Source organism: Primulina tabacum, chromosome 1 (genome assembly GCF_025594145.1).
Source record: "Primulina tabacum isolate GXHZ01 chromosome 1, ASM2559414v2, whole genome shotgun sequence".
Taxonomy (NCBI): domain Eukaryota; kingdom Viridiplantae; phylum Streptophyta; class Magnoliopsida; order Lamiales; family Gesneriaceae; genus Primulina; species Primulina tabacum.
Window position 1 is genome coordinate 40,144,056 of NC_134550.1, and position 20,057 is coordinate 40,164,112.

Here is a 20,057-nt window from a genome sequence, read left to right on the forward strand (position 1 = left end):
ATACCGGATGTTCGGTAGTGTCGAGGTACGTAGGAGAAGATAGACTCCTATTGTAGATATTCGACACAGAGAGGGCCGAAGTCCGGGAATAAGACGTACCGCCACCTTGATTGGGAGAGTAGGTGGGAGATTGTTACGTCTTATTTACACCGGGATCCCTAGACTTAGATTGGTGTCGAGTCAAAGATTTGAAGTTCAAGATTTGATGTATAGCATTCTTTTGATCTATGTTTTAGATTAGATACATGTTCTTGATTTATGCTTTATATCTTGCATATGCTTGCATGATATGCATGATACGTTGTGTTATACTGAGATTTGTTCTCACCGGAGTATCCGGCTGTTGTTGTATCTCTATGTGTACATGACAACAGGTGGAACAGGGACAGGATCAGGATCAAGGAGAGCGTGAATAAGATTGGATAGCGTGGTGATTTCGGGCGTAGAAGACAACTAGATGTTCTACTTGTGATATTTAGTTTGTTACCAACACTAGTTGTATAAATGAAATGGAACAAGACATGTACTTCTTTTAATGAAATAAATAGAGTTATCACATGTGTATGATCATACACCATAATTTATAATGTTTAAAATAAATTTTTTTTATGACCCATTTTCTAGCAAAGATCCACTTAATCCCAAAGATAATTGAGTTAGAGCCCGGGTCCCCACAAATTTCTTTGGAAGACCATTCTTGGCCACCGGAAAAGCCTTGATTGATGTGCACAAGGGCGAGCTCACACTGAGAGTAGGTGGAGATGAAGTGGTGTTCAACATCTACAACACCATCAGAGGACCAAATGATGTAAGTACTTGTAATAGTATTGATATCATTGATTAATGTGTATCTCAAGTGGGTGCAGGTAAGTTGACGAAAGACTCGTTATAGATATGCTTATTGGAATCAGCTTCTACCGTGGATGAAGAGGACTGGGATGTGCGAGAGGACTTACTTGCTCTCAATATGCTGCCTAAAGAAAAGGTTGATGCCCAACATGAAGAGTTACTTGAAGATGCGAGTAAAGAGGTACCAAAAGCATCTCCTGAATTGAAGTAATTACCGAGTCAATTGTGTTATGAATTCTTAGACGAGAGTTCGTGTAGAACCCGTAAATCAGTAGACGTATAAGCCATGCATAATTCTAGATTTTTAAATTTAATTGACTTCATTGCATGATTATTTTAAATGCATTTGTTTGAAGTTAATTATTTATTATTTCAGTTCAGCAGTTTGATTTTTAGCATTTCAGTTATTTCAGTGAGGCCGGACTGGAGTTGGAGTTTTGAGATAGAATTTAAGATTTGAGAAATATTTCCAGAAGTTAATTTAGCTAGCAAGTAAGTTCATTTAAGTTAAAAAGAAGTTTAAGGAATTATTTAAGTTAGTTGAGGATTTTAATTTAATTATTTGAGGTGATTAAGAAATGAACTCATTTAAGTTATTAAATTAATGGGTTAGCTCACTAAATTAATTAAAGGATTAGTAAGGCTTTCAAGGATTATTAGTTGACTAGATAACAATATTTCCCCTTCATTTTATTGCAATTTTCGGCCCCCATAGTTGCTAGACAATTTAATTGCCAACTCATCAACCTTTTGACCATTTCTTTGCATGTAAGTTGTAGGATAATTCTAGGATTTTTGGGAGCACAATTTAATTAATTGATGGACATATCCTAGACTAGAAAATAAGCAAAATTTCGGCCACCACCTCCTAGAAGCATCCACCAACTCATTTGATATCAATTCAAAATTCAAATTCAAAAGGGGAGTGGACTTGGTCTTGATATGATCCTATTTTTGTGCACCCTTCTCCTCACCTTCATAACCACTCAATCCCTCTCCCTCTCCACCGAAATACCTCACCATTCAGATCCATTTTCAGTGTAAAAATCGTGAGTCTTAGCTAGAGGGAAGGCAAGAAAAAAATCGAGAACTAGAAAGAGCAAGAGAAGCGCTCCACCTCCTCCGTGCCGCGTCGTCGTTGTTTCGTTCGTTTTCTTTCAAAACGAAACCAGGCATGTCTAGATTTCTTTCAAACCTCAATCAAGTCATATTATCATTTATTTTTCAGTACATGATCATGTTTTAGCAAGCAAAAACCGAGATACATGTCAAAATATTTTTGGAACACACATGCAGAATTTCGGCCCTTTCATGACAAGCTTCACGTTTTTCTAAGTTTTGTGGTTTCAGGTGATTGGTTCGATTCCAGGCTCCCAAGGCGGCTTGTATACATGTAGTAGGATGCATTAGGACCATGTTGGTCCATTCAAACCAGCCCCATGCTTGCTGGAAATTCAGAATGACAGCAAGTCCCTTAGGTGCAAAAAAAATGTGGTTCGAAAATTCAGTTTCTTGTCAAGGGGTTGGATCTGATCTTGGCTGCCCCAAGGGCCTATAGCCATGGTTGGATCACTTCCCTAGCATGTCTAAGACGTGACTAAGTTGCCCTTTTGGTGGCTTGGTCCATGGCTCATCGGTTTTTAAATAATCAACAAGAACAGCCCCTTTCCCCATTCGGCCCTTCCATTTTTCAGCATATGGTTCGTTTCTTTTGTGGCTTGGTGTGGATCTTGGTTGGCCTATGGCCCTTAGCCACGGTTCATATCATGCTCCTAGATGTCTAGATCGTGCCATGGTCAATCAAATGGCCACTGGAACGACGCAAGACATCGATCATAGCATAAACACTACACACGCATGCACGTTGCTCTCGGTTGGACCCTTCGGTTAAGATTTGGTGTGATGCGGATTGTGGCTGGCCTAGGGCCCTTAGCCATGGTTCAAATCATTCCTTGGGATGTTGGTAAGAGTCTCTGGTCGGTGGTTCACGCCCCAATGGCCGGTAGCCTCGAAAACGACACAAGGAAAAACAAGTGCGCAGCTGCTGTATTTTTGACAGCAAGTATGCTGCTGTTCAGAAGCGTCGTTTGAGTTCTTGGTTGGCTTTTAGCCCATGGCCTTGGACTGGACAGTGCCTCATTGAGTTGGGAAGGTCATGTTTTCGACCGTTCGTCATTTGGATCATTTTTGAGGTCGTACGAGAATTTACGGTGCAATGTGCCAAATTGACTCTCGAAAGAGCGTTTCGTGTTTTGGCCTCCATTCCACCTAGATTTCGACCCTATCATTATAGGAACATTATTTTATGATTTTTCAGCGTATTTTAATCATGACTATATGTCGGTTCAGTGTCGGTTCAGGTTGGCTCGGAGTCATGATTAAATGCGAAGTCATTAGGCGTCATAGTCGCATCTTTTGAACGTAAATTGCATAGTTGGTCATGTTTAAACTATTGCATATTTTTCATGGCACAGTTAGGTTGCAGCAAGCCTGGGAACGATCCAATCCACTCCAGTTGGTAAAATTACAGGAATTTTCATTACGCCAGTTAATTATTTTACGTGCATTAAATAGAAAATGATTATTATTTTTGAGATTTATGCGATATGGCTTGTGGTTCATTCACTATGTGGGAGTGTTATTTTTATACGGTCGCCAGTGACCGATCAGTTCAGTATGGTACCACCCGGTCGCCAGTGACCGGCCAGCTCAGTTCAGTTTCAGCCTCCCCGGTAGCCAGTTACCGATCAGTTCAGCTTAGTGCAGTGGCCACAGGCGTAAAACATAATCTCAACAGAAAATTTTATCAGTTATTTCAGTACAGGCTCCAAGGAGCAAATATTTTTACAGTGACTTCCAGTTCAGTTATGCACGTATTATAATTGCTCAGTACAGATTATTTTCAGTATGCCTCAGGACAGGATATTTTATCACATGCATATTTTAAATTCAGATTTTTACTCGTTACCTGTGATTTATGCATGCTGAGTCTTTAGGCTCACTAGACTTGATTGTTGTAGGTACTGATGAAGCCAGGGCCGACGGCGGGGACCAGTGAGCCAGCTTGGGTCGGCAGTAGTGGCACCCGAGGACCTCAGAGCAGCAGTTGTTATTTTCTTCGCAAACAATTTTTATTAGTTGTTGGATATTTTTAAATCGTTGTTGTTGGAAAACTTTGATTTTCTTCCGCTGCAATATTTTGAAATATTGGACTTGATTCACCAGTGATTTTATGAATGAGGCCATTTAAGTTCTTTTAAAAAGAAAATTTTTAATTTTCCGCAAATTTTCAAGAAAGGAGTTGTAGGTCCTTCACAGTTCGTCTTATCCGGCAATTATATCTTCTGCTCTTACTATTGATAAGAAAGATAGGTTGTTGAGAGTGTTGCGAGAGTTTAAATCTTCTTTGGGATGGACAATTTATGATATAAATGGGATTATTCCTACTGTTTGTATGCACAAAATCTTGATGCAGGAATCCTATTCTCCCTATGTTGATCATCAGAGGAGGCTTAATTCAGCCATGAAAGAAGTGATGAGAGCTGAGGTATTAAAACTGTTAAATGCTGGTGTTATTTATGCTATATCTGATAGTTCACTACAAGAAAAAAGGCAACGGTTTTTAACCGTTGTCATAGGTCAAATAAAACTGTTGTTAAAGGTCCTGTGGTTAAAGGGTATGCTCAAAGACAACGGTTTTTAACCGTTGTCATAGGTCAAATAAAACTGTTATTAAAACCGTTGTCGTAGACTCTAAAGACGACGATAAAAAACCGTTGTCGTAGGTCTTATAAAATCGTTGTTAAAGGTCATGTGGTTAAAGGGTGTGCTCAAAGACAACGATGAAAAACCGTTGTCGTACATTTCTAAAGACGACGGTGAAAAACCGTTGTTGTAGCTGAAACGTCTACTTATTCGTTTTCTTAAAAAGTACTAGAAATTTTTTTTTCAACACTCAATTTACGGGCATGTACCTTTCTCACATGAAAATATTTTTATAAAATATTTTACCCTTTAAAATTAAACATTAACCAACTAGCATTTTAAAAACCAAGTGCAATAGTGATAAAATGAAATCGTCGCATATTTTACCAAACCTAAAAAGCAATAATTTGAAAAGAATAGCCCATACTAAACCTCTAAAAAATCTCTCAAATGCATAAATAAATAATCTTAAAAATCTTTAATCATAAAGCATGAGTCAAAAGTCATAATGCGGAAAAAGTAGAAGCGCTGGTCCTCGGGTTGTGTGCGCCTTTAGTCCAGTCAAATCACTCATCAAGTCCTCCCTCAATACAACCTGCATCCATCACACCTAGTGAGTCTAAAGACTCAACACACCATAATCTTTATAACGAGTAATACGTAATACAGTCAACATATAACGGTGAAAAATACTTGTACTTAAAATATCATTTTCATGAAGAAGCATAAACTTCAAACATGAACATTTTCGTGAACATTTTCATGATGCATAAAACTTTAAACATAAATATTTTCATGACATGCAAACATGAATTTCCTTTTCCTCAACATGACATGACATAAAACCTTAAACATAATCATGAACATTTCTGTTTTTTCCTTTGTTGAATTCATATCGTTAATTGTGACTTTCCTGATCATGCTCATGAGGGTCGATGGATCCATCTACATAAAACCCCAGTACTGGGCGGCGGGGGACACCAGCAACACTCTCACCGGTCAACTGGCCTTGGCCTATCATGATTCGAATAGAAATACGATCGTCGGGGCTCCCTCTGGGGCCTTTTCCCATAAATGGGCTCCCTCTGGGGCCTTTTCCCCTCACGATATTCCCATTCTTCCGTTACCACAAAACCGTTACCACATATCCGTTACCACATATTCGCAATGATGGAAACACGATCGTCGGGCTCCCACTGGGACCATAACCCTCACGACGTCGCCAACATTAACGAATTAGTCACAATTATTTCACATCCTTCAACATTTTTCATTCACATCACTTTAGAAAAATCATGAATATCATTACATTTTTCATTTTTGAAACCAAGCATGCAACATGTCTTTTAAATGTCTTCCTTAAATCATAAAAATTCATGGACATTTAAATAAATCATAATTTAATCATGAACATTTCACAAATATTTAAAAATAATCATAATTCCATAAAAAACAGCATTTAGGGCACTGCCATAACCTTTACTAATTTCCCGGTGTAAAAAGACCGTTTTACCCCTGGACTCGAAATTTTATGTTTTCGACTTTTTTCTTGATTTCATGACTCTAAAATGTCCCAAATAATTATTTAAGCTTACATGAATTTTTCCATAATTTTATTTAGCTTAATTCGATGACTTTTAATTTAATCTTTAAATGTGACGTATTAATGCGTTTTAATCCCGAATTAAACTAAAATTTCATATAAAATTTCAAAATTAAAAACTTAGACTTATAATAATTGTTTAAGCTTAAACCTAATTTTTCATAATTTTATGAAGCTTAAAACTAGGCTTTTCAATTAACTCGTTAATTGACGTTTCGTGCGACGATTAAATCCCGATTAAATCCAAAACTCATTATTTTGATCCCAAATTTTAAACACAACATTTTTAATATTTATTCTACCCTTACAAGTCATGAGCCACCCCCATGGACCCATGGATTCAATTTTTGTCTTTAAAATCTCGTTTTTGACACATCGACGAACACGCCGAGCCATCTCCCAATTTACTCGAGCCACGCCCGAGCCACCTTGAACCAAAACCTAGCAAACCCATCTATGGACCCTACTGACCCAGCTCAGCCCGTAAAACCATCCCCGGCCCGCTCAAAAACTCCCTGGAAAGTGACCACTAATCCTGCGCTCAAGCTACCTATTTCGCCCAAGTCTCCTAGCTAGCAAGGACACTTCCAGCGACCACCTCCGACACTCACTGACCCTGAACCACGCCCAGACCACACCCAGACCAGCCCATGAACCTAGAACCCGCGCACGAGCCACCTGCACCAAAGATGGCAGCCTGCGCGCTCCTATGGATTACTCACGTTTTCTCGAGCCACAGCCAACCCAGCCGCACCAACCCATGGTCCGACCCCTGCCCATGACCCTAGGACTCTGATGAACCTATCCTGAACCACCCAGCCCCAGCAGCAAGCCCCCTGGGCTTCTGTCGCTTCCACCAGCCCGCGCGAGGAGTCCCTGTTCCATGGGACTCCTCCTATGCTGCGCACAAGGGCTAGGACCCTTCCTGACCCTTAACCACGACCATCACGAGCCCTCCTCGAGACCTGGTCGCACCCCTAAGCCCCATGCAAAGTGATCGATCAAGGGAACCACAATAAGCACACACCCCTTTGAAAACTCTCGGCCCTATCTGCTGTTCTCTGCCCATGGTTCAATTTCAAGTCTTGTTCTCTTCATGCTAGCAGCGTGTATGGTGTGTGTATAGGACCCTAAAGCGTGTAAAAAACCTTACTTGATCTTTCCCTAATCATGGCAGCCCCTTCAACATATATTAAACATGATTTTGGGATATAAAACCATAAGTTTACCACATGTATGTGAAATATTTCGAAAATATTCATAAGTACATCATGTTTTTCACACAAACGATTTTAAATAATTATTATGGTGTGAAAGATGAGAAAAGAAAGAATTATGGCGTGTCTTTGCGTTTTAAACGCACGATTATTCGTTGACGACGTCGAAGAACGGGGCAAGACCTTTGGCTTGAATCTCCCTTGACAAATTCTCGATTTTTCCTCTTGAATTGTTGTGTGTGCCGTGTCAATGTGTTGGGGAGAATTTCAGAATTTGTGAAGTGTGTGGCCGTGTGGTTGGATGCAAAGTGTAGGGTTTAGGTGCTTTAATATATTAAATACACTAATTAAATAGTTAATTAGGTTTTAGGCCTATTAAGGGGTTTAATTAGGCCCATTAGTCTTAATTAAAATATTAAAAATAATTTTGCTTAAATAAGTTTGTGAATTTATTAGCCGGGTTGCTATTACGTTTGTATTTTTGATGAAAATTCAACACAGATAAAAATTACGTCACAGCGTATAAAATCATCTCAAAACCCCTTATTTTCAAAAATAAGAAAAAGCATCACCCTTAATTTAAATAATTAAAAAAATTAACAAATAAAAATATTTTCTATTTTTCAGACATCGGTTTCCGTTCCTCGATCGCAACTCGAATAACCTTTTAAATATATATTTTTATGCAATCATGTAGAAAAGTATATTTTAAACATGCAATTATACACAACATAATTAATAAATGAAATTAAAACATTTAATAAAAAATACAGGAGAATTTAATAATTCAAATGCATGTGTTTCGCGTGGATGTTTAAATTTTCGGGCGTTATAGTAGCATTGAAAAATCTTGTTAAACTAAATATTGCGACGGTTTGTTTAGGAAAACTATCGCTAATTAGCGACGGTTTAATAAAAACAGTCGCTAATTAGCAACGGTATTGACATAAATTCTGTCGCTAATTAGCGACGAATTTTATATGGTCAGTGTCGCTAATTTGGAACTGTACTTATATGACTTCTGTCGCTAAGTTGCGACGGCGTGTATATGTTAACCGTCGCAAATTAACGACGGTTTACACATAAATTTCGTCGCTAATGTTTTACGGAAAATAATAAAAAGTATTAGATAATTTATTAATTATAATAATAAAAAATTTAAATCTTTGTCATATAATAATATAACTTTTAATCTTAACTCCGAAATTAATTTGTGGAGGGAAGAGATAAAAAAATTTTCGTGGAGGGAAAAATTTTGTGGAGGGAAGAGATAAAAAATTTTTTGGTGAGGGAAGAGAGAAAAATTTTGTGTGGAGGGAGAAAAATTTTGTGTGGAGGGAGAAAAATTTCGAGGGGAGGGAAGAGAGAAAAATTTGTATGGGATGAAGATGAACAAGTGCGACGATATTTATACACAATGTGCTAATTGGCGACGGTTTGTGTAACCGTCGCTAGTAGCGACAGCTACTAAACAATAGTCGCTATTTTCAACAATTTTGTATATACCGTCGCAAATAGCGACAACCATCAAGAACTGTCGCAGATTTTATATTAGCGACGGTGTATACCGTCGCGAATTTGAATATGCGACGGTATTTATTGTAAACAATAGTGACAGTTTGATAATAGAATTAGCGACGGTTTATAACCGTCGCCAATGTTAGCGACAGGTAGAAGCGTTCGACCTGTCGCTAAGTTAAAATAGAGACGGTTTTATAGTACCGTCGCTAAATGCCATTTTTTTAAAAAATTTTTTACAATTACAACGGTTTTTTGACAAAAAAAAAAATAAAAAAACGACAACGTTTTACAAAACTGTTGTCATAGTTCTACAAAAACCACATGAAAGACAACGGTTTGTGTAAACCGTTGTCTTTGACCCTTGACAGAAACACATGTAAACGGTTTTTAAAAACCTTTGTCGTAGCCTAAAAAAACACATTCATGGAAAACAGTTTTTAAAAACCGTTGTCGTAGCCCAAAAAAACACATTCATGGACAATAATTTTTAAAAACCATTGTCGTAGCCTAAAAAAAAACGCTCATAGACAACGGTTGTTAAAACCGTTGTTGTAGCCCAAAAAAATGCTTTTAGACAACGGTTTTTAAAAACTGTTGTTGTAGCAAAAAAAAAACTCTCATAGACAACGGTTTTAAAACCGTTGTCGTAGCCCATAAAAAGACGCTCATAGACAACGATTTTTAAAAACCATTGTAGTAGCAAAAAAAAACATGCTCATAGACAACAGTTTTTAAAAACCGTTGTCGTAGACACATCAAAGTCAACGGTTTTTAAAAACCGTTGTCTTTAAGCGCGTTTTTATAGGATACGACAACAGTTTTTTTTAAAACCGTTGTTAAATGAAAAAACACAACAGTTTTAATAAAAACCGTTGTCTTTGATGTGTTGTTGAATCTATTTTTTTTGTAGTGGTTCTTGGGTTTCACTAGTGCAAGTAGTGCCTAACAAATGGGGTATGACTGTGGTGAGGAATGAATTATTTTCAACTCGTCCAGTAACTGGTTGGCAAGTATGTATAGATTACAGGAAACTGAATGATGCTACTAGGAAAGATCACTTCCCACTCCCATTTATTGATCAGATGCTTGATAGAGTAGGTGGTTATCATTATTATTGCTTTCTAGATGGTTATTCATGTTACAATCAGATTTTTATAGCACCGGAGGATCAAGAGAAGACTACCTTAACTTGCCCCTACGGTACATTTGCTTTCAGGAGAATGCCATTTGGACTTTGCAATGCACCTGCTACGTTTCTGAGGTATATGATGGTCATATTTCCTGACATGGTGGAAGAGATCATGGAAGTTTTCATGGATGATATATCTGTCTTTGGTTCATCATTTGATCATTGTGTGTAGAATCTGACACTTGTTTTGCAGAGATGTCAAGAGAAAAATCTAGTTTTGAATTGGGAAAAATGTCACTTCATGGTTCAGGAAGGTATTTTGCTTGGTCACAAGATTTCAGCTAGAAGAATGGAAGTGGACATAGCCAAAGTCGTGGCGATTGAAAATATCCTACCGCCAAAGAATGTGAAAGCAATCAGAAATTTCTTGGGACATGCCGGGTTTTATTGTCGCTATTAAAGATTTCTCTAAAATTACTAGACCTTTATGTAATTTGTTAGAGAAAGAGTCTACATTTATTTTTTGACGATGATTGTTGGCAGGAATTTAACAGGATCAAGACATCACTGATTTTTGCACCCATCATGATAGTGCCTGACTGGAAGTAGCCCTTTGAGCTCATGTGCAATGCTAGCGACTATGCTGTGGGAGCAGTTTTGGGACAAAGGCGAGATAAGATGTTCAAGGCTATCTACTATGCCAGTTGCACGCTTAATACAATCCAACAGAATTACAAAACCACTGTGAAAGAAATGCTAGCAGTGTTTGCATTCGACAAATTCAGAACATATCTCATTGGCACCAAGGTAACCGTTTTCACTGACCATGCAGCTCTTCGTTACTTGTTTGCCAAAAAGGAAGCAAAGCCCAGATTGATACGATGGATACTCCGCCTTCAAGAATTTGACTTTGAAGTCAAAAACAAAAAGGTTGTGAGAACCAAGTGGCAGATCACTTGTCACGCGTAGAGCTAGAAAAAAGAAGTGAAGGCGGAGCTATCAATGAGTCGTTCCCAGACAAACAACTCTTCAAGGTAAATGTTAAACATCATTGGTTTGCAGATATAGCTAATTTTCTTGCTGTAGGTGAATTACCACCAGATTTAACTCATCACCAAAAAAAGAAATTCCTTCATGATGCCAAGTTTTATCTGTGGGACGATCCCTTTGTGTTCAAGAGATGCGCTGATCAGATAATTAAACGATGTGTAGCAGAGGAAGAAGCGGGTACAATTCTAGAGCAATGTCATTCCTCACCTTACTGTGGACACTTTGGAGCATCTAGAACAGCAGCTAAGGTATTATAGTCAGGTTTCTATTGTCCTAATCTGTTTAAGGACAATTACACCTTAGTAAAGTAATGTGATAAATGCCAAAGAGTTGGCAATATTTCTAGACGCCACGAGTTACAACTAACAAATATTTTAGAGGCGGAACTTTTCGATGTCTGGGGTATTGATTTTATGGGTCCATTCCCATCCTCCTTTGGCCAATCTTATATTTTACTTTTTGTTGATTATGTGTCCAAATGGGTGGTAGCAATTGCCACCAATACTAATGATGCTCGAGTTGTTGTTAAATTTGTCCACAAGAACATCTTCACAAGATTTGGAACCCCTAGAGCCATAATCAGTGATGATGGTACACATTTCTGTAACAAAATATTTAACTCACTGTTGGATAAGTATGATGTGAATCACATGGTGACAATGGCATATCACCCGCAAGCTATTGGGCAAGCAGAAATATCCAACCGAGAGATCAAGAAGATCTTAGAAAAACAGTGAAGACAAATCGGAAAGATTGGACGATTAAGCTAGATGATGCTTTATGGGCGTACAGGACTGCATACAAGACACCTATCGGGATGTCGCCTTATAGGTTGGTCTTTGGGAAAGCTTGTCATCTACCTTTCGAGCTAGAGTACCGGGCCTTTTTGGCTGTGAAAAAGCTGAATTTTTATATGGGGGCAGCTGGCGAGCAACGACTGTTGCAGTTGAATGAGATGGAGGAATTTAGGAACGATGCATACGAGAATGCAAAGATATACAAAGAGAAGACCAAGAGATGGCACGACAAAGAGATTCTTCGACGAGACTTCGAACCAGGACAACAAGTGTTATTGTTCAATTCTCGAGTGAGGTTATTTCCTTGTAAGTTAAAATCACGATGGTCTAGACCATTCACAGTGAAAACATTGTATCCACATGGGGCAATTGAGATGAAGTGCAACAACGGTCAAACATTTAAAGTAAATGGTCAGAGGGTCAAGAATTACTTTGGAAGTGAAGTGCGAAACATGGACAACATTCTACTTGGAGAACCAAAGTAGAAAGGAGAAAGTCGGGCTGATGACTATAAACCAAGCGCTGTGTGGGAGTCAACCCACAATTATCTTTAGCATTCGTTTTTATTTTTATTTCATTTTAATTTCTTATTTGTTAATATTAATTTCTTCTATTCGAGTATTGATTTGAATTACTTTTTTTTTCAGGTGTTATTTTTAAAAAAATCTGGACAGAGTGTGTTGCGCATATGCGCGACTTATTTTTGCGCATATGCGCGAATCCCAGCTCGGAATACAGATACATAGGCGCATATGCGCGACTCAGGGCGCGCATATGCACGATATGACAAGGCGAAGCCTAGCTCGTACGGCAGAGAAATTGGCGCATATGCGCGATGTGACAAAACATGCGGGACAAAAACCTAAGCACATATGCGCGGGTTAGGGGCGCGCATATGCGCGCGACCTGATTTTTAAAAAAAATAATGATAACCCTCTTCAGACAACACAGCAACCTCCCCTCTCTCAGAAACAAAAACACAGCCGCCTCCCCCTTCCGAAAATGACACCGCCTTCATCCTCTAAAAACAAATCACCGCCGCTGCAAACCTTGGAAAGCCGACCGCCGCATTCAATCACCACCCAAACTTCGACCACACTCCGAGTTCCATTCACTTTCTGGTGCAAGTAAGGTTTTTTATTCAGCTTTTGTTCAAATCTTCCGAGATTGGTTAGAATTGGTGTTCAATCTCTATGGAGAATTTGTGAGATTGTGATTTGGGTGTTCTAAACTAAAGTATTTTGTGAATGGTTTTGTATGTTGCATTGCTTACTAGATTAATTGGTGTGGTGAAATTCTATTTGCTCTAACGCAAGTTTGGGGTGCGATTATCAGTGATTTTGGCCCCTGGATTGGTTGAATTAAGTGCGTGGGTGTAGGCTTTGCATTACTATATTACATGGCGCCGAAAAATAAATCGAAAAGGGTGCGTCTTCCTCCTCAAGTTTTGATTCTCATAGGTTTTGGAATGAGGAGGCCCAACAAGTATATGAGAGTTCTATGACGCGATCCATAATCCCGGAACGGGGATTTAATTTCTCATTTCCACGTGGTGTTATTGTGGTGGAACTCGAACGCTGAGGATGTGTTGAATTTTCCCAACACCCTTTGGATGCCGTTATCTCGGTTGTGCGAAAATTCTATGCAAACCTCTGGATTCATCATGACGTGTCTAAAGTCTTGGTGCGAGGTAAATTGGTGTTGTTTGACTCTCGAACGATCAATATGATATATCAGATGACCAGCCTCGACCATGACGAGTACAATGAATTTCTCGAAGAGGGCATATGTGAAGCAAGCGCTGCCTGGAAAATGAGCTCGAACGGTCCAATTTCTTTAAAGAAATCCGACATGGGACCTAATGCAAGTGCTTGGACATCCTTTGTACTAGCCCGGATTCTCCCGTCCTCGCACTATTATGATGTGACCAAAGACAAAGCTGCACTAGTCTTTGCTATTCTGATGGGAAAATCTGTTGATTTGGGGAAAATAATCTATGGATCGATTATGAGAGCCGACGCAGGGCTAGCCACGATTGCTCTTCCATGTCATCATATTGTTACCGAGCTATGCCGACAGGCCGACGTATCATGGGCCCCTGATAAACCAGTGCTAAAGCAGAAGGCCCCCAATGTTGCCTTCTTTAGAGTCGCCTCCTATATTCCCCAGGAGTATCCGGTCGAAGAGGAGATCCCACAGCTTCCGCCACCACCACCACCTGCAGCAGCCAGATAGAGCAAGGGAGACAGATTTCGGCGACTAGATATTGAGATGCAGGACCAGAGGAGGTTACTGGTTGAACAGCGTCAGGTGCTGGATTCGCTTCAGTTCCGCACCGACCATTTCATGGGATATATGATGGACTTCACTTCCATGCTCGCTCAACAGTTTCTACTTATAGGTCCAGATGATCCGATGTTTCCCCAGCCACCTGTATGGCCACCCCAGTACCCGGGACCTTCTTCACAGGCCCCACCCCAGCACATGGATGAGGATGACGACGATGGTGATGGCGAGCACTGACGCTCGTCATGAGAGGTATGATAGTTCCGTTCTTTCCTGCTTATACATTGAGGACGATGCATACTGTAAGTTTGGTGGGGGGGGGGGGGGGGTCAATTTGCTTGCATATTAAAACTTTGAGTTATTATTTCATTGTTAGTTAAATTTGTTCTTAGTTATTTTCTGCACAGTATCTAGAATTTTCGTATTTTGTAGGAGTCTAGTTAAATTAATTAAAAAAATAATAACTCATCGTTTATTTTTATTGCATGCTATAATTGTAAGGAAAAGTCATGGATACGTCGTTGTGTGGCCAATGATGAAAATGAAATCGTGGTTTTAATGCATATATGTATTCATGATAACCTGGGAGTCAAAAATATATTTGCACGTTCATGTTTTTTGAGACTATCAATGCTTAGAGATAATTTACGTACTTGTGATGCTAAATAAACAATAGAGATCTGAATTTTAGTATTTCTCACATGACATTAACCAACACCTCTGCAAACACAGAAATGACCTAGGCAATCTTTCTCAATGTCTTTGGACTTGTTTTCATTGTTATTATCGTTCGTTAGCCCATTGAGCCTCGAGTAGATTGATATGCTTGATTTTTTTTCTTTCTGCACCTTTCTCATATATCTGTTTTATTGAAAAATGCATGTGATTGGTTTGTACGAGTTGACTAATGGATTGATGGAAATCTAGAACTTTCTTGAACACCTTTCGAGGCGAAATACGGATAATATGTGACATAGGAATGATTTAGGCAATCTTTGGAACCGTTTGAGCCTTTGAACCTACCAAATTAACATGAAATATCCCTAGTGTCCCATTTTGAGCCTGCTAAAAATCAAGTAGTGTGTGTCGATGACATACAATTAGCCCCCACTTGTATTTATTCTACGTCCCACAACAACTACCTAATGAAGCTTATACACTTAGTGTTCTTTTGTTCAAGTCAAGCCTATGGATACCTGAGAGACATTGTTAGTAAGTATGGACTTTAATCATTTGCCCGTAAGCATCTCTTTTTGTCACATCAACTTTTGTACACGTATGTTGAATACTTAATGAGCCAAATAATCACCACTAAATTCCTTTGGAATCTGTACAAGTAAATATGTATGTTAATGAAGTGTGGGTTAAACTGAACTGAAGATCTCTTGAGTTTATAAGGCTAGTAAGTGTTGTGAATCTATTTGAGCAGTTGATCGGGTAAATGAGCATTGACATATCACACACGCACGTGACTCTTGAGTAATCATGAATTACATGAAAATAGTTGAGTCGGAGGCCAATATCATTTTTTGCATATCCATGACATTAGTTGTTAGCGTTAATTCTTCCGTGAAGCTTATTTTTATTGTTATTTTTGCTCGGGACTAGCAAAAGTTCAAGTTTTGGGGGATTTGATAAGTGCAAATTGTGCACTTAAATTATCCTTATAAAGCATGTAGATTGTTAGTTTTCTTGGGCGGAATTATGCGTTTTTATTATTTATGGTGTGATTGCAGGAATATAGGTAAGGCTACTACATGGGCGTGAAATGGAGTGGAAATGGCGCTTAGAAGAAATTTTTGCGCATGCCCCCAACTCGGAGGCAGTGAGACCCGCGCATATGCGCGGAAGGAATTCTAGATGCACAAACCAGAGAGTCTAGCGCATATGCATGGAGCTTATGCACACATATGCGCGAGTATTGGGCGCGCATACGCGATTTCCATATTCCTTAGGTTACGTCATGGGCTTTATAAGGAGGATAATTAATTCTTAAAGAAAAAGAGAACAGTCAACATAAGAGAAGAAAGCAGAGCAAAAGTGAGAGCGGAGGACGGAATGCGAAGAACGGAGACAGAAGACGCTTAATCCGAACACAGAGACACACTTTCATCTCTCTTCAACAAGTTTCTAATTCGGTTCCTTGCTTTTACGTTTTTAATGATTACAAACAGGTTTTGTATTGATTTAGATTCGAGTATGAACTAAAATTATTTTCTAGAGATTGACGTAGTCGTGGTCGAACCTATGTTATTGACGTTTTGAATTTTCATTGAATTCATTCATCGCGTTTATTTGTGATTTCTTATCTTTAATGCTTTTAGATTACTGACCATAATTTAATTAATCAAATAAGTAAAATCTAACACTCGAGAGATGGGATTGAAATTAGGACAGGGGAAATCACATCGTCAGATGTTTATAACGTGCAAAAGACGTATAACTCAGGTGAATCCATAAAAAGAACCTTGTTTGCATCAATTATATATTATGTGATTTTGAATAGACATATTAAAATCGCTAATTGATAATACAGTTCTATTTATCACTTGAAAAAGGGAATAGGAAAATTGCGAGTTTTTGGTTAGTAAACATGATGCAATTTAATAATATGTTAGTCAATTTTAATTTAGTATAGGGGAGACCAGACGAAATCATATCTCTAGATTGATCTACTCATTGAATTTCAACTGCGTGCTAAGAATTACTATGATTCGTTATTTGCTTTGGATTGACTATAAACTATCTCTTTGATTTTTCTAAATAAAGTTGAACTATGTCAATTATGGTATTTGATATACAGTTTTAAATAATTACTCCTCGTGTGATCGATATCTAAACTCAAACCAGTACTAAAACTTGACACCGTACACTTGCGGTACTGAAAATACGCAACAACAAGTGAGACATTACGATACAAACCTCCGAATGTCTCTCTTCGTACCCATCCACCAATAGAGTAGCTATAGGTCTTTATACATCTTCTTACTCCCGAGATGGATAGAGTACGATAAAGAATGTGCCTCCGTCATTATATCGACTCTCAACGAATCACCTCTAGGAACTTATAGATGACATATATATCTTACATTGTCTTCCTCCATCGAATACAAAATACTGCCATTTGATTCGTCCCTCGACTTCCACTTCTGCAACTGCTCATCAGTAGACTGCTCAGTACGAATGCGGTCTCTCAACTGCACCGTCAAAGTAGATAATCTCGGTGCATGGCCACTAGAATAAATCTCAAGGTCGCACTCTGAATCTCTGTCTGGAGAGGTTTCTATACTGCTAGATGGCCTACTACTGCTGTCTTTCTGCTCAATGCATTGGCCACCACATTAGCATCCATCGGGTGGTAGCTAATGTCGCAATCATAGTCCTTAACAAACTCCAACCATCGCCTCTGCCTCATGTTCAGCTCCTTCCGAGTAAAGAAATACTTGAGGCTCTTGTGATCGGTGAAAATCATGCATTTTCCATCGTACAAGTTTGTCTCCAGATTTTCAATACAAAAACAACTGCGGCTAATTCGAGGACGTGCGTCAGATAGTTTTCCTCATGAATATTTATTTGTCTGGATGCATGGAAGATCATCCTATCATTCTGCATCAATACGGCACCCAGGCCGAGCTTCGAAGCATCAGTGAATAGCACATAATCCCTTTGCCTGGAAGGCATATCCATATCTAGTGCTGTAGAAGTGCTTGCTTCAACTTCTCGAAACTGCTCTGACACTCGGCACTCCACACAAATTTGACATTTTTCTTCTTCATAGCTGTTCGTCAGAGCTGTCAAGGGCACTGCAACAGACAAAAAACCCTTGATAAACTTGCGATAATAACCAGCCAGGCCTAAGAAACTGCGAATCTTGGATACATTCCTAGGCACTGACCACTCTTTCACAACTTCGACCTTAAACGGGTCGACCCCTACTCCATTTCTAGAAATTATGTGGTCTAAGAACGTCATGGAGATGGACTCGCACGAATAAAACCCTGGTCTAACAACTCGTGAATATGATCTTTTCAGCTCTTTCATCTCCGTAGGTGCAAGACGATAAGGTGTCTTAGAAATTGTCACAGTACCTGACATCAGTTTGATACAAAAATCCACCTCTCTCACTAGTGGAACGCAGGTCACCTCGTTGAAAAAAACATCAGGAAACTCCCTAACTATCTCCACCTCCTCAATAGTTCAACTGGCAGTGTCAAAAAATAAGACAACACTAGCCAGGAAAGCTTGAAATCCCTTAATCATCAACCTCCTCGCACGCAAGCAAGATATAATGCACGGCACAAGACTGCTCCGAGCTGCCTCAGATAATGACTCCTGCCGATTGGATTAAAATATATGGTCCTCCGACGGAAATCAATCGATGCTCTGTTTGCTGCCAAACAATCCATACCTAGGATGATGTTGAACTCGGGCATAAGAAGTACAATAAGATGTGCTTGAATAAAATATCCCTGCATCTCGAGCTCCACACCTTTGAACTACGCTAGACGATAGTATCTCCTCTCCTGATGGCACCATAACTCTAAAAACCAAGTGCAACTACTCGGATGTGACGCTCAAACGGCTCACAAAAGATTCAGAAATAAAAGAATGTGTAGCTCTAGAATCTAACACGCATTTGTGTCTACACCCTCAAGACGGATCCTTCCGGAAATTACAGTAGCATAACACCAGACACAAACTTCTTAACTAATAAATTCCAAAAATTATGAATTCCCTAGGGTTAACAGCCTAGGGATTTCTAACAGCTGCTAAATAAATTATCAATCAATCTTAAACCACTAGCAGTTATAACATGCCACCTAAATAATCAAAATAAATTGGCAAAGTGAAATGTTGAATAAAATTGTCTGGATAAAATAACGTGCGTCAGATAGTTTTTCTCATGAATATTTATTTGTCTGGATGCATGGAAGATCATCCTATCATTCTGCATCAATACGGCACCCAGGCCGAGCTTCGAAGCATCAGTGAATAGCACATAATCCCCTTGCCTGGAAGGCATATCTATATCTAGTGCTGTAGAAGTGCTTGCTTCAACTTCTCGAAACTGCTCTGACACTCGGCACTCCACACAAATTTGACATTTTTCTTCTTCATAGCTGTTCGTCAGAGCTGTCAAGGGCACTGCAACAGACAAAAAACCCTTGATAAACTTGCGATAATAACCAGCCAGGCCTAAGAAACTGCGAATCTTGGATACATTCCTAGGCACTGACCACTCTTTCACAACTTCAACCTTAAAAGGGTCGACCCCTACTCCATTTCTAGAAATAATGTGGTCTAAGAACGTCATGGAGATGGACTCGCACGAATAAAACCCTGGTCTAACAACTCCTGAATATGATATTTTCAGCTCTTTCATCTCCGTAGGTGCAAGACGATAAGGTGTCTTAGAAATTGTCACAGTACCTGACATCAGTTTGATACAAAAATCCACCTCTCTCACTAGTGGAACGCAGGTCACCTCGTTGAAAAAAACATCAGGAAACTCCCTAACTATCTCCATGTAGAACTCGTAAATCAGTCTACATATAAGCCATGCATAATTCTAGATTTCTAAATTTAATTGACTTCATTGCATAATTATTTTAAATGAATTTATTTGAAGTTAATTATTCATTATTTCAGTTCAGTAGTTTGATTTTTTAGCATTTCAGTTATTTCAGTGAGGCCGGACTGGAGTTGGAGTTTTGAGATAGAATTTAAGATTTGAGAAATATTTCCAGAAGTTAATTTAGCTAGCAAGTAAGTTCATTTAAGTTAGTAAGGGAGGTTTGAGGATTTAATTTAATTATTTGAGGTGATTAAGAAATGAGCTCATTTAAGTTATTTAATTAAGGGGTTAGCTCACTAAATTATTTAAAGGATTAGTAAGGCTT

The 20,057-nt window shown here is 38.9% G+C and overlaps 1 protein-coding gene across 1 annotated transcript; it reads right to left on the reverse strand.

Moving 5' to 3' along the window:
* Positions 1-17,625: 17,625 nt before the first annotated feature.
* On the reverse strand, positions 17,626-19,684 carry LOC142509260 (uncharacterized). Its single transcript, XM_075619559.1, has 2 exons — positions 19,040-19,684; positions 17,626-18,342 (listed from the first exon to the last, which is right to left on the reverse strand). The coding sequence occupies exons 1-2, from the start codon at positions 19,682-19,684 to the stop codon at positions 17,626-17,628; spliced, it is 1,362 nt and encodes a 453-aa protein (XP_075475674.1).
* Positions 19,685-20,057: the final 373 nt, after the last annotated feature.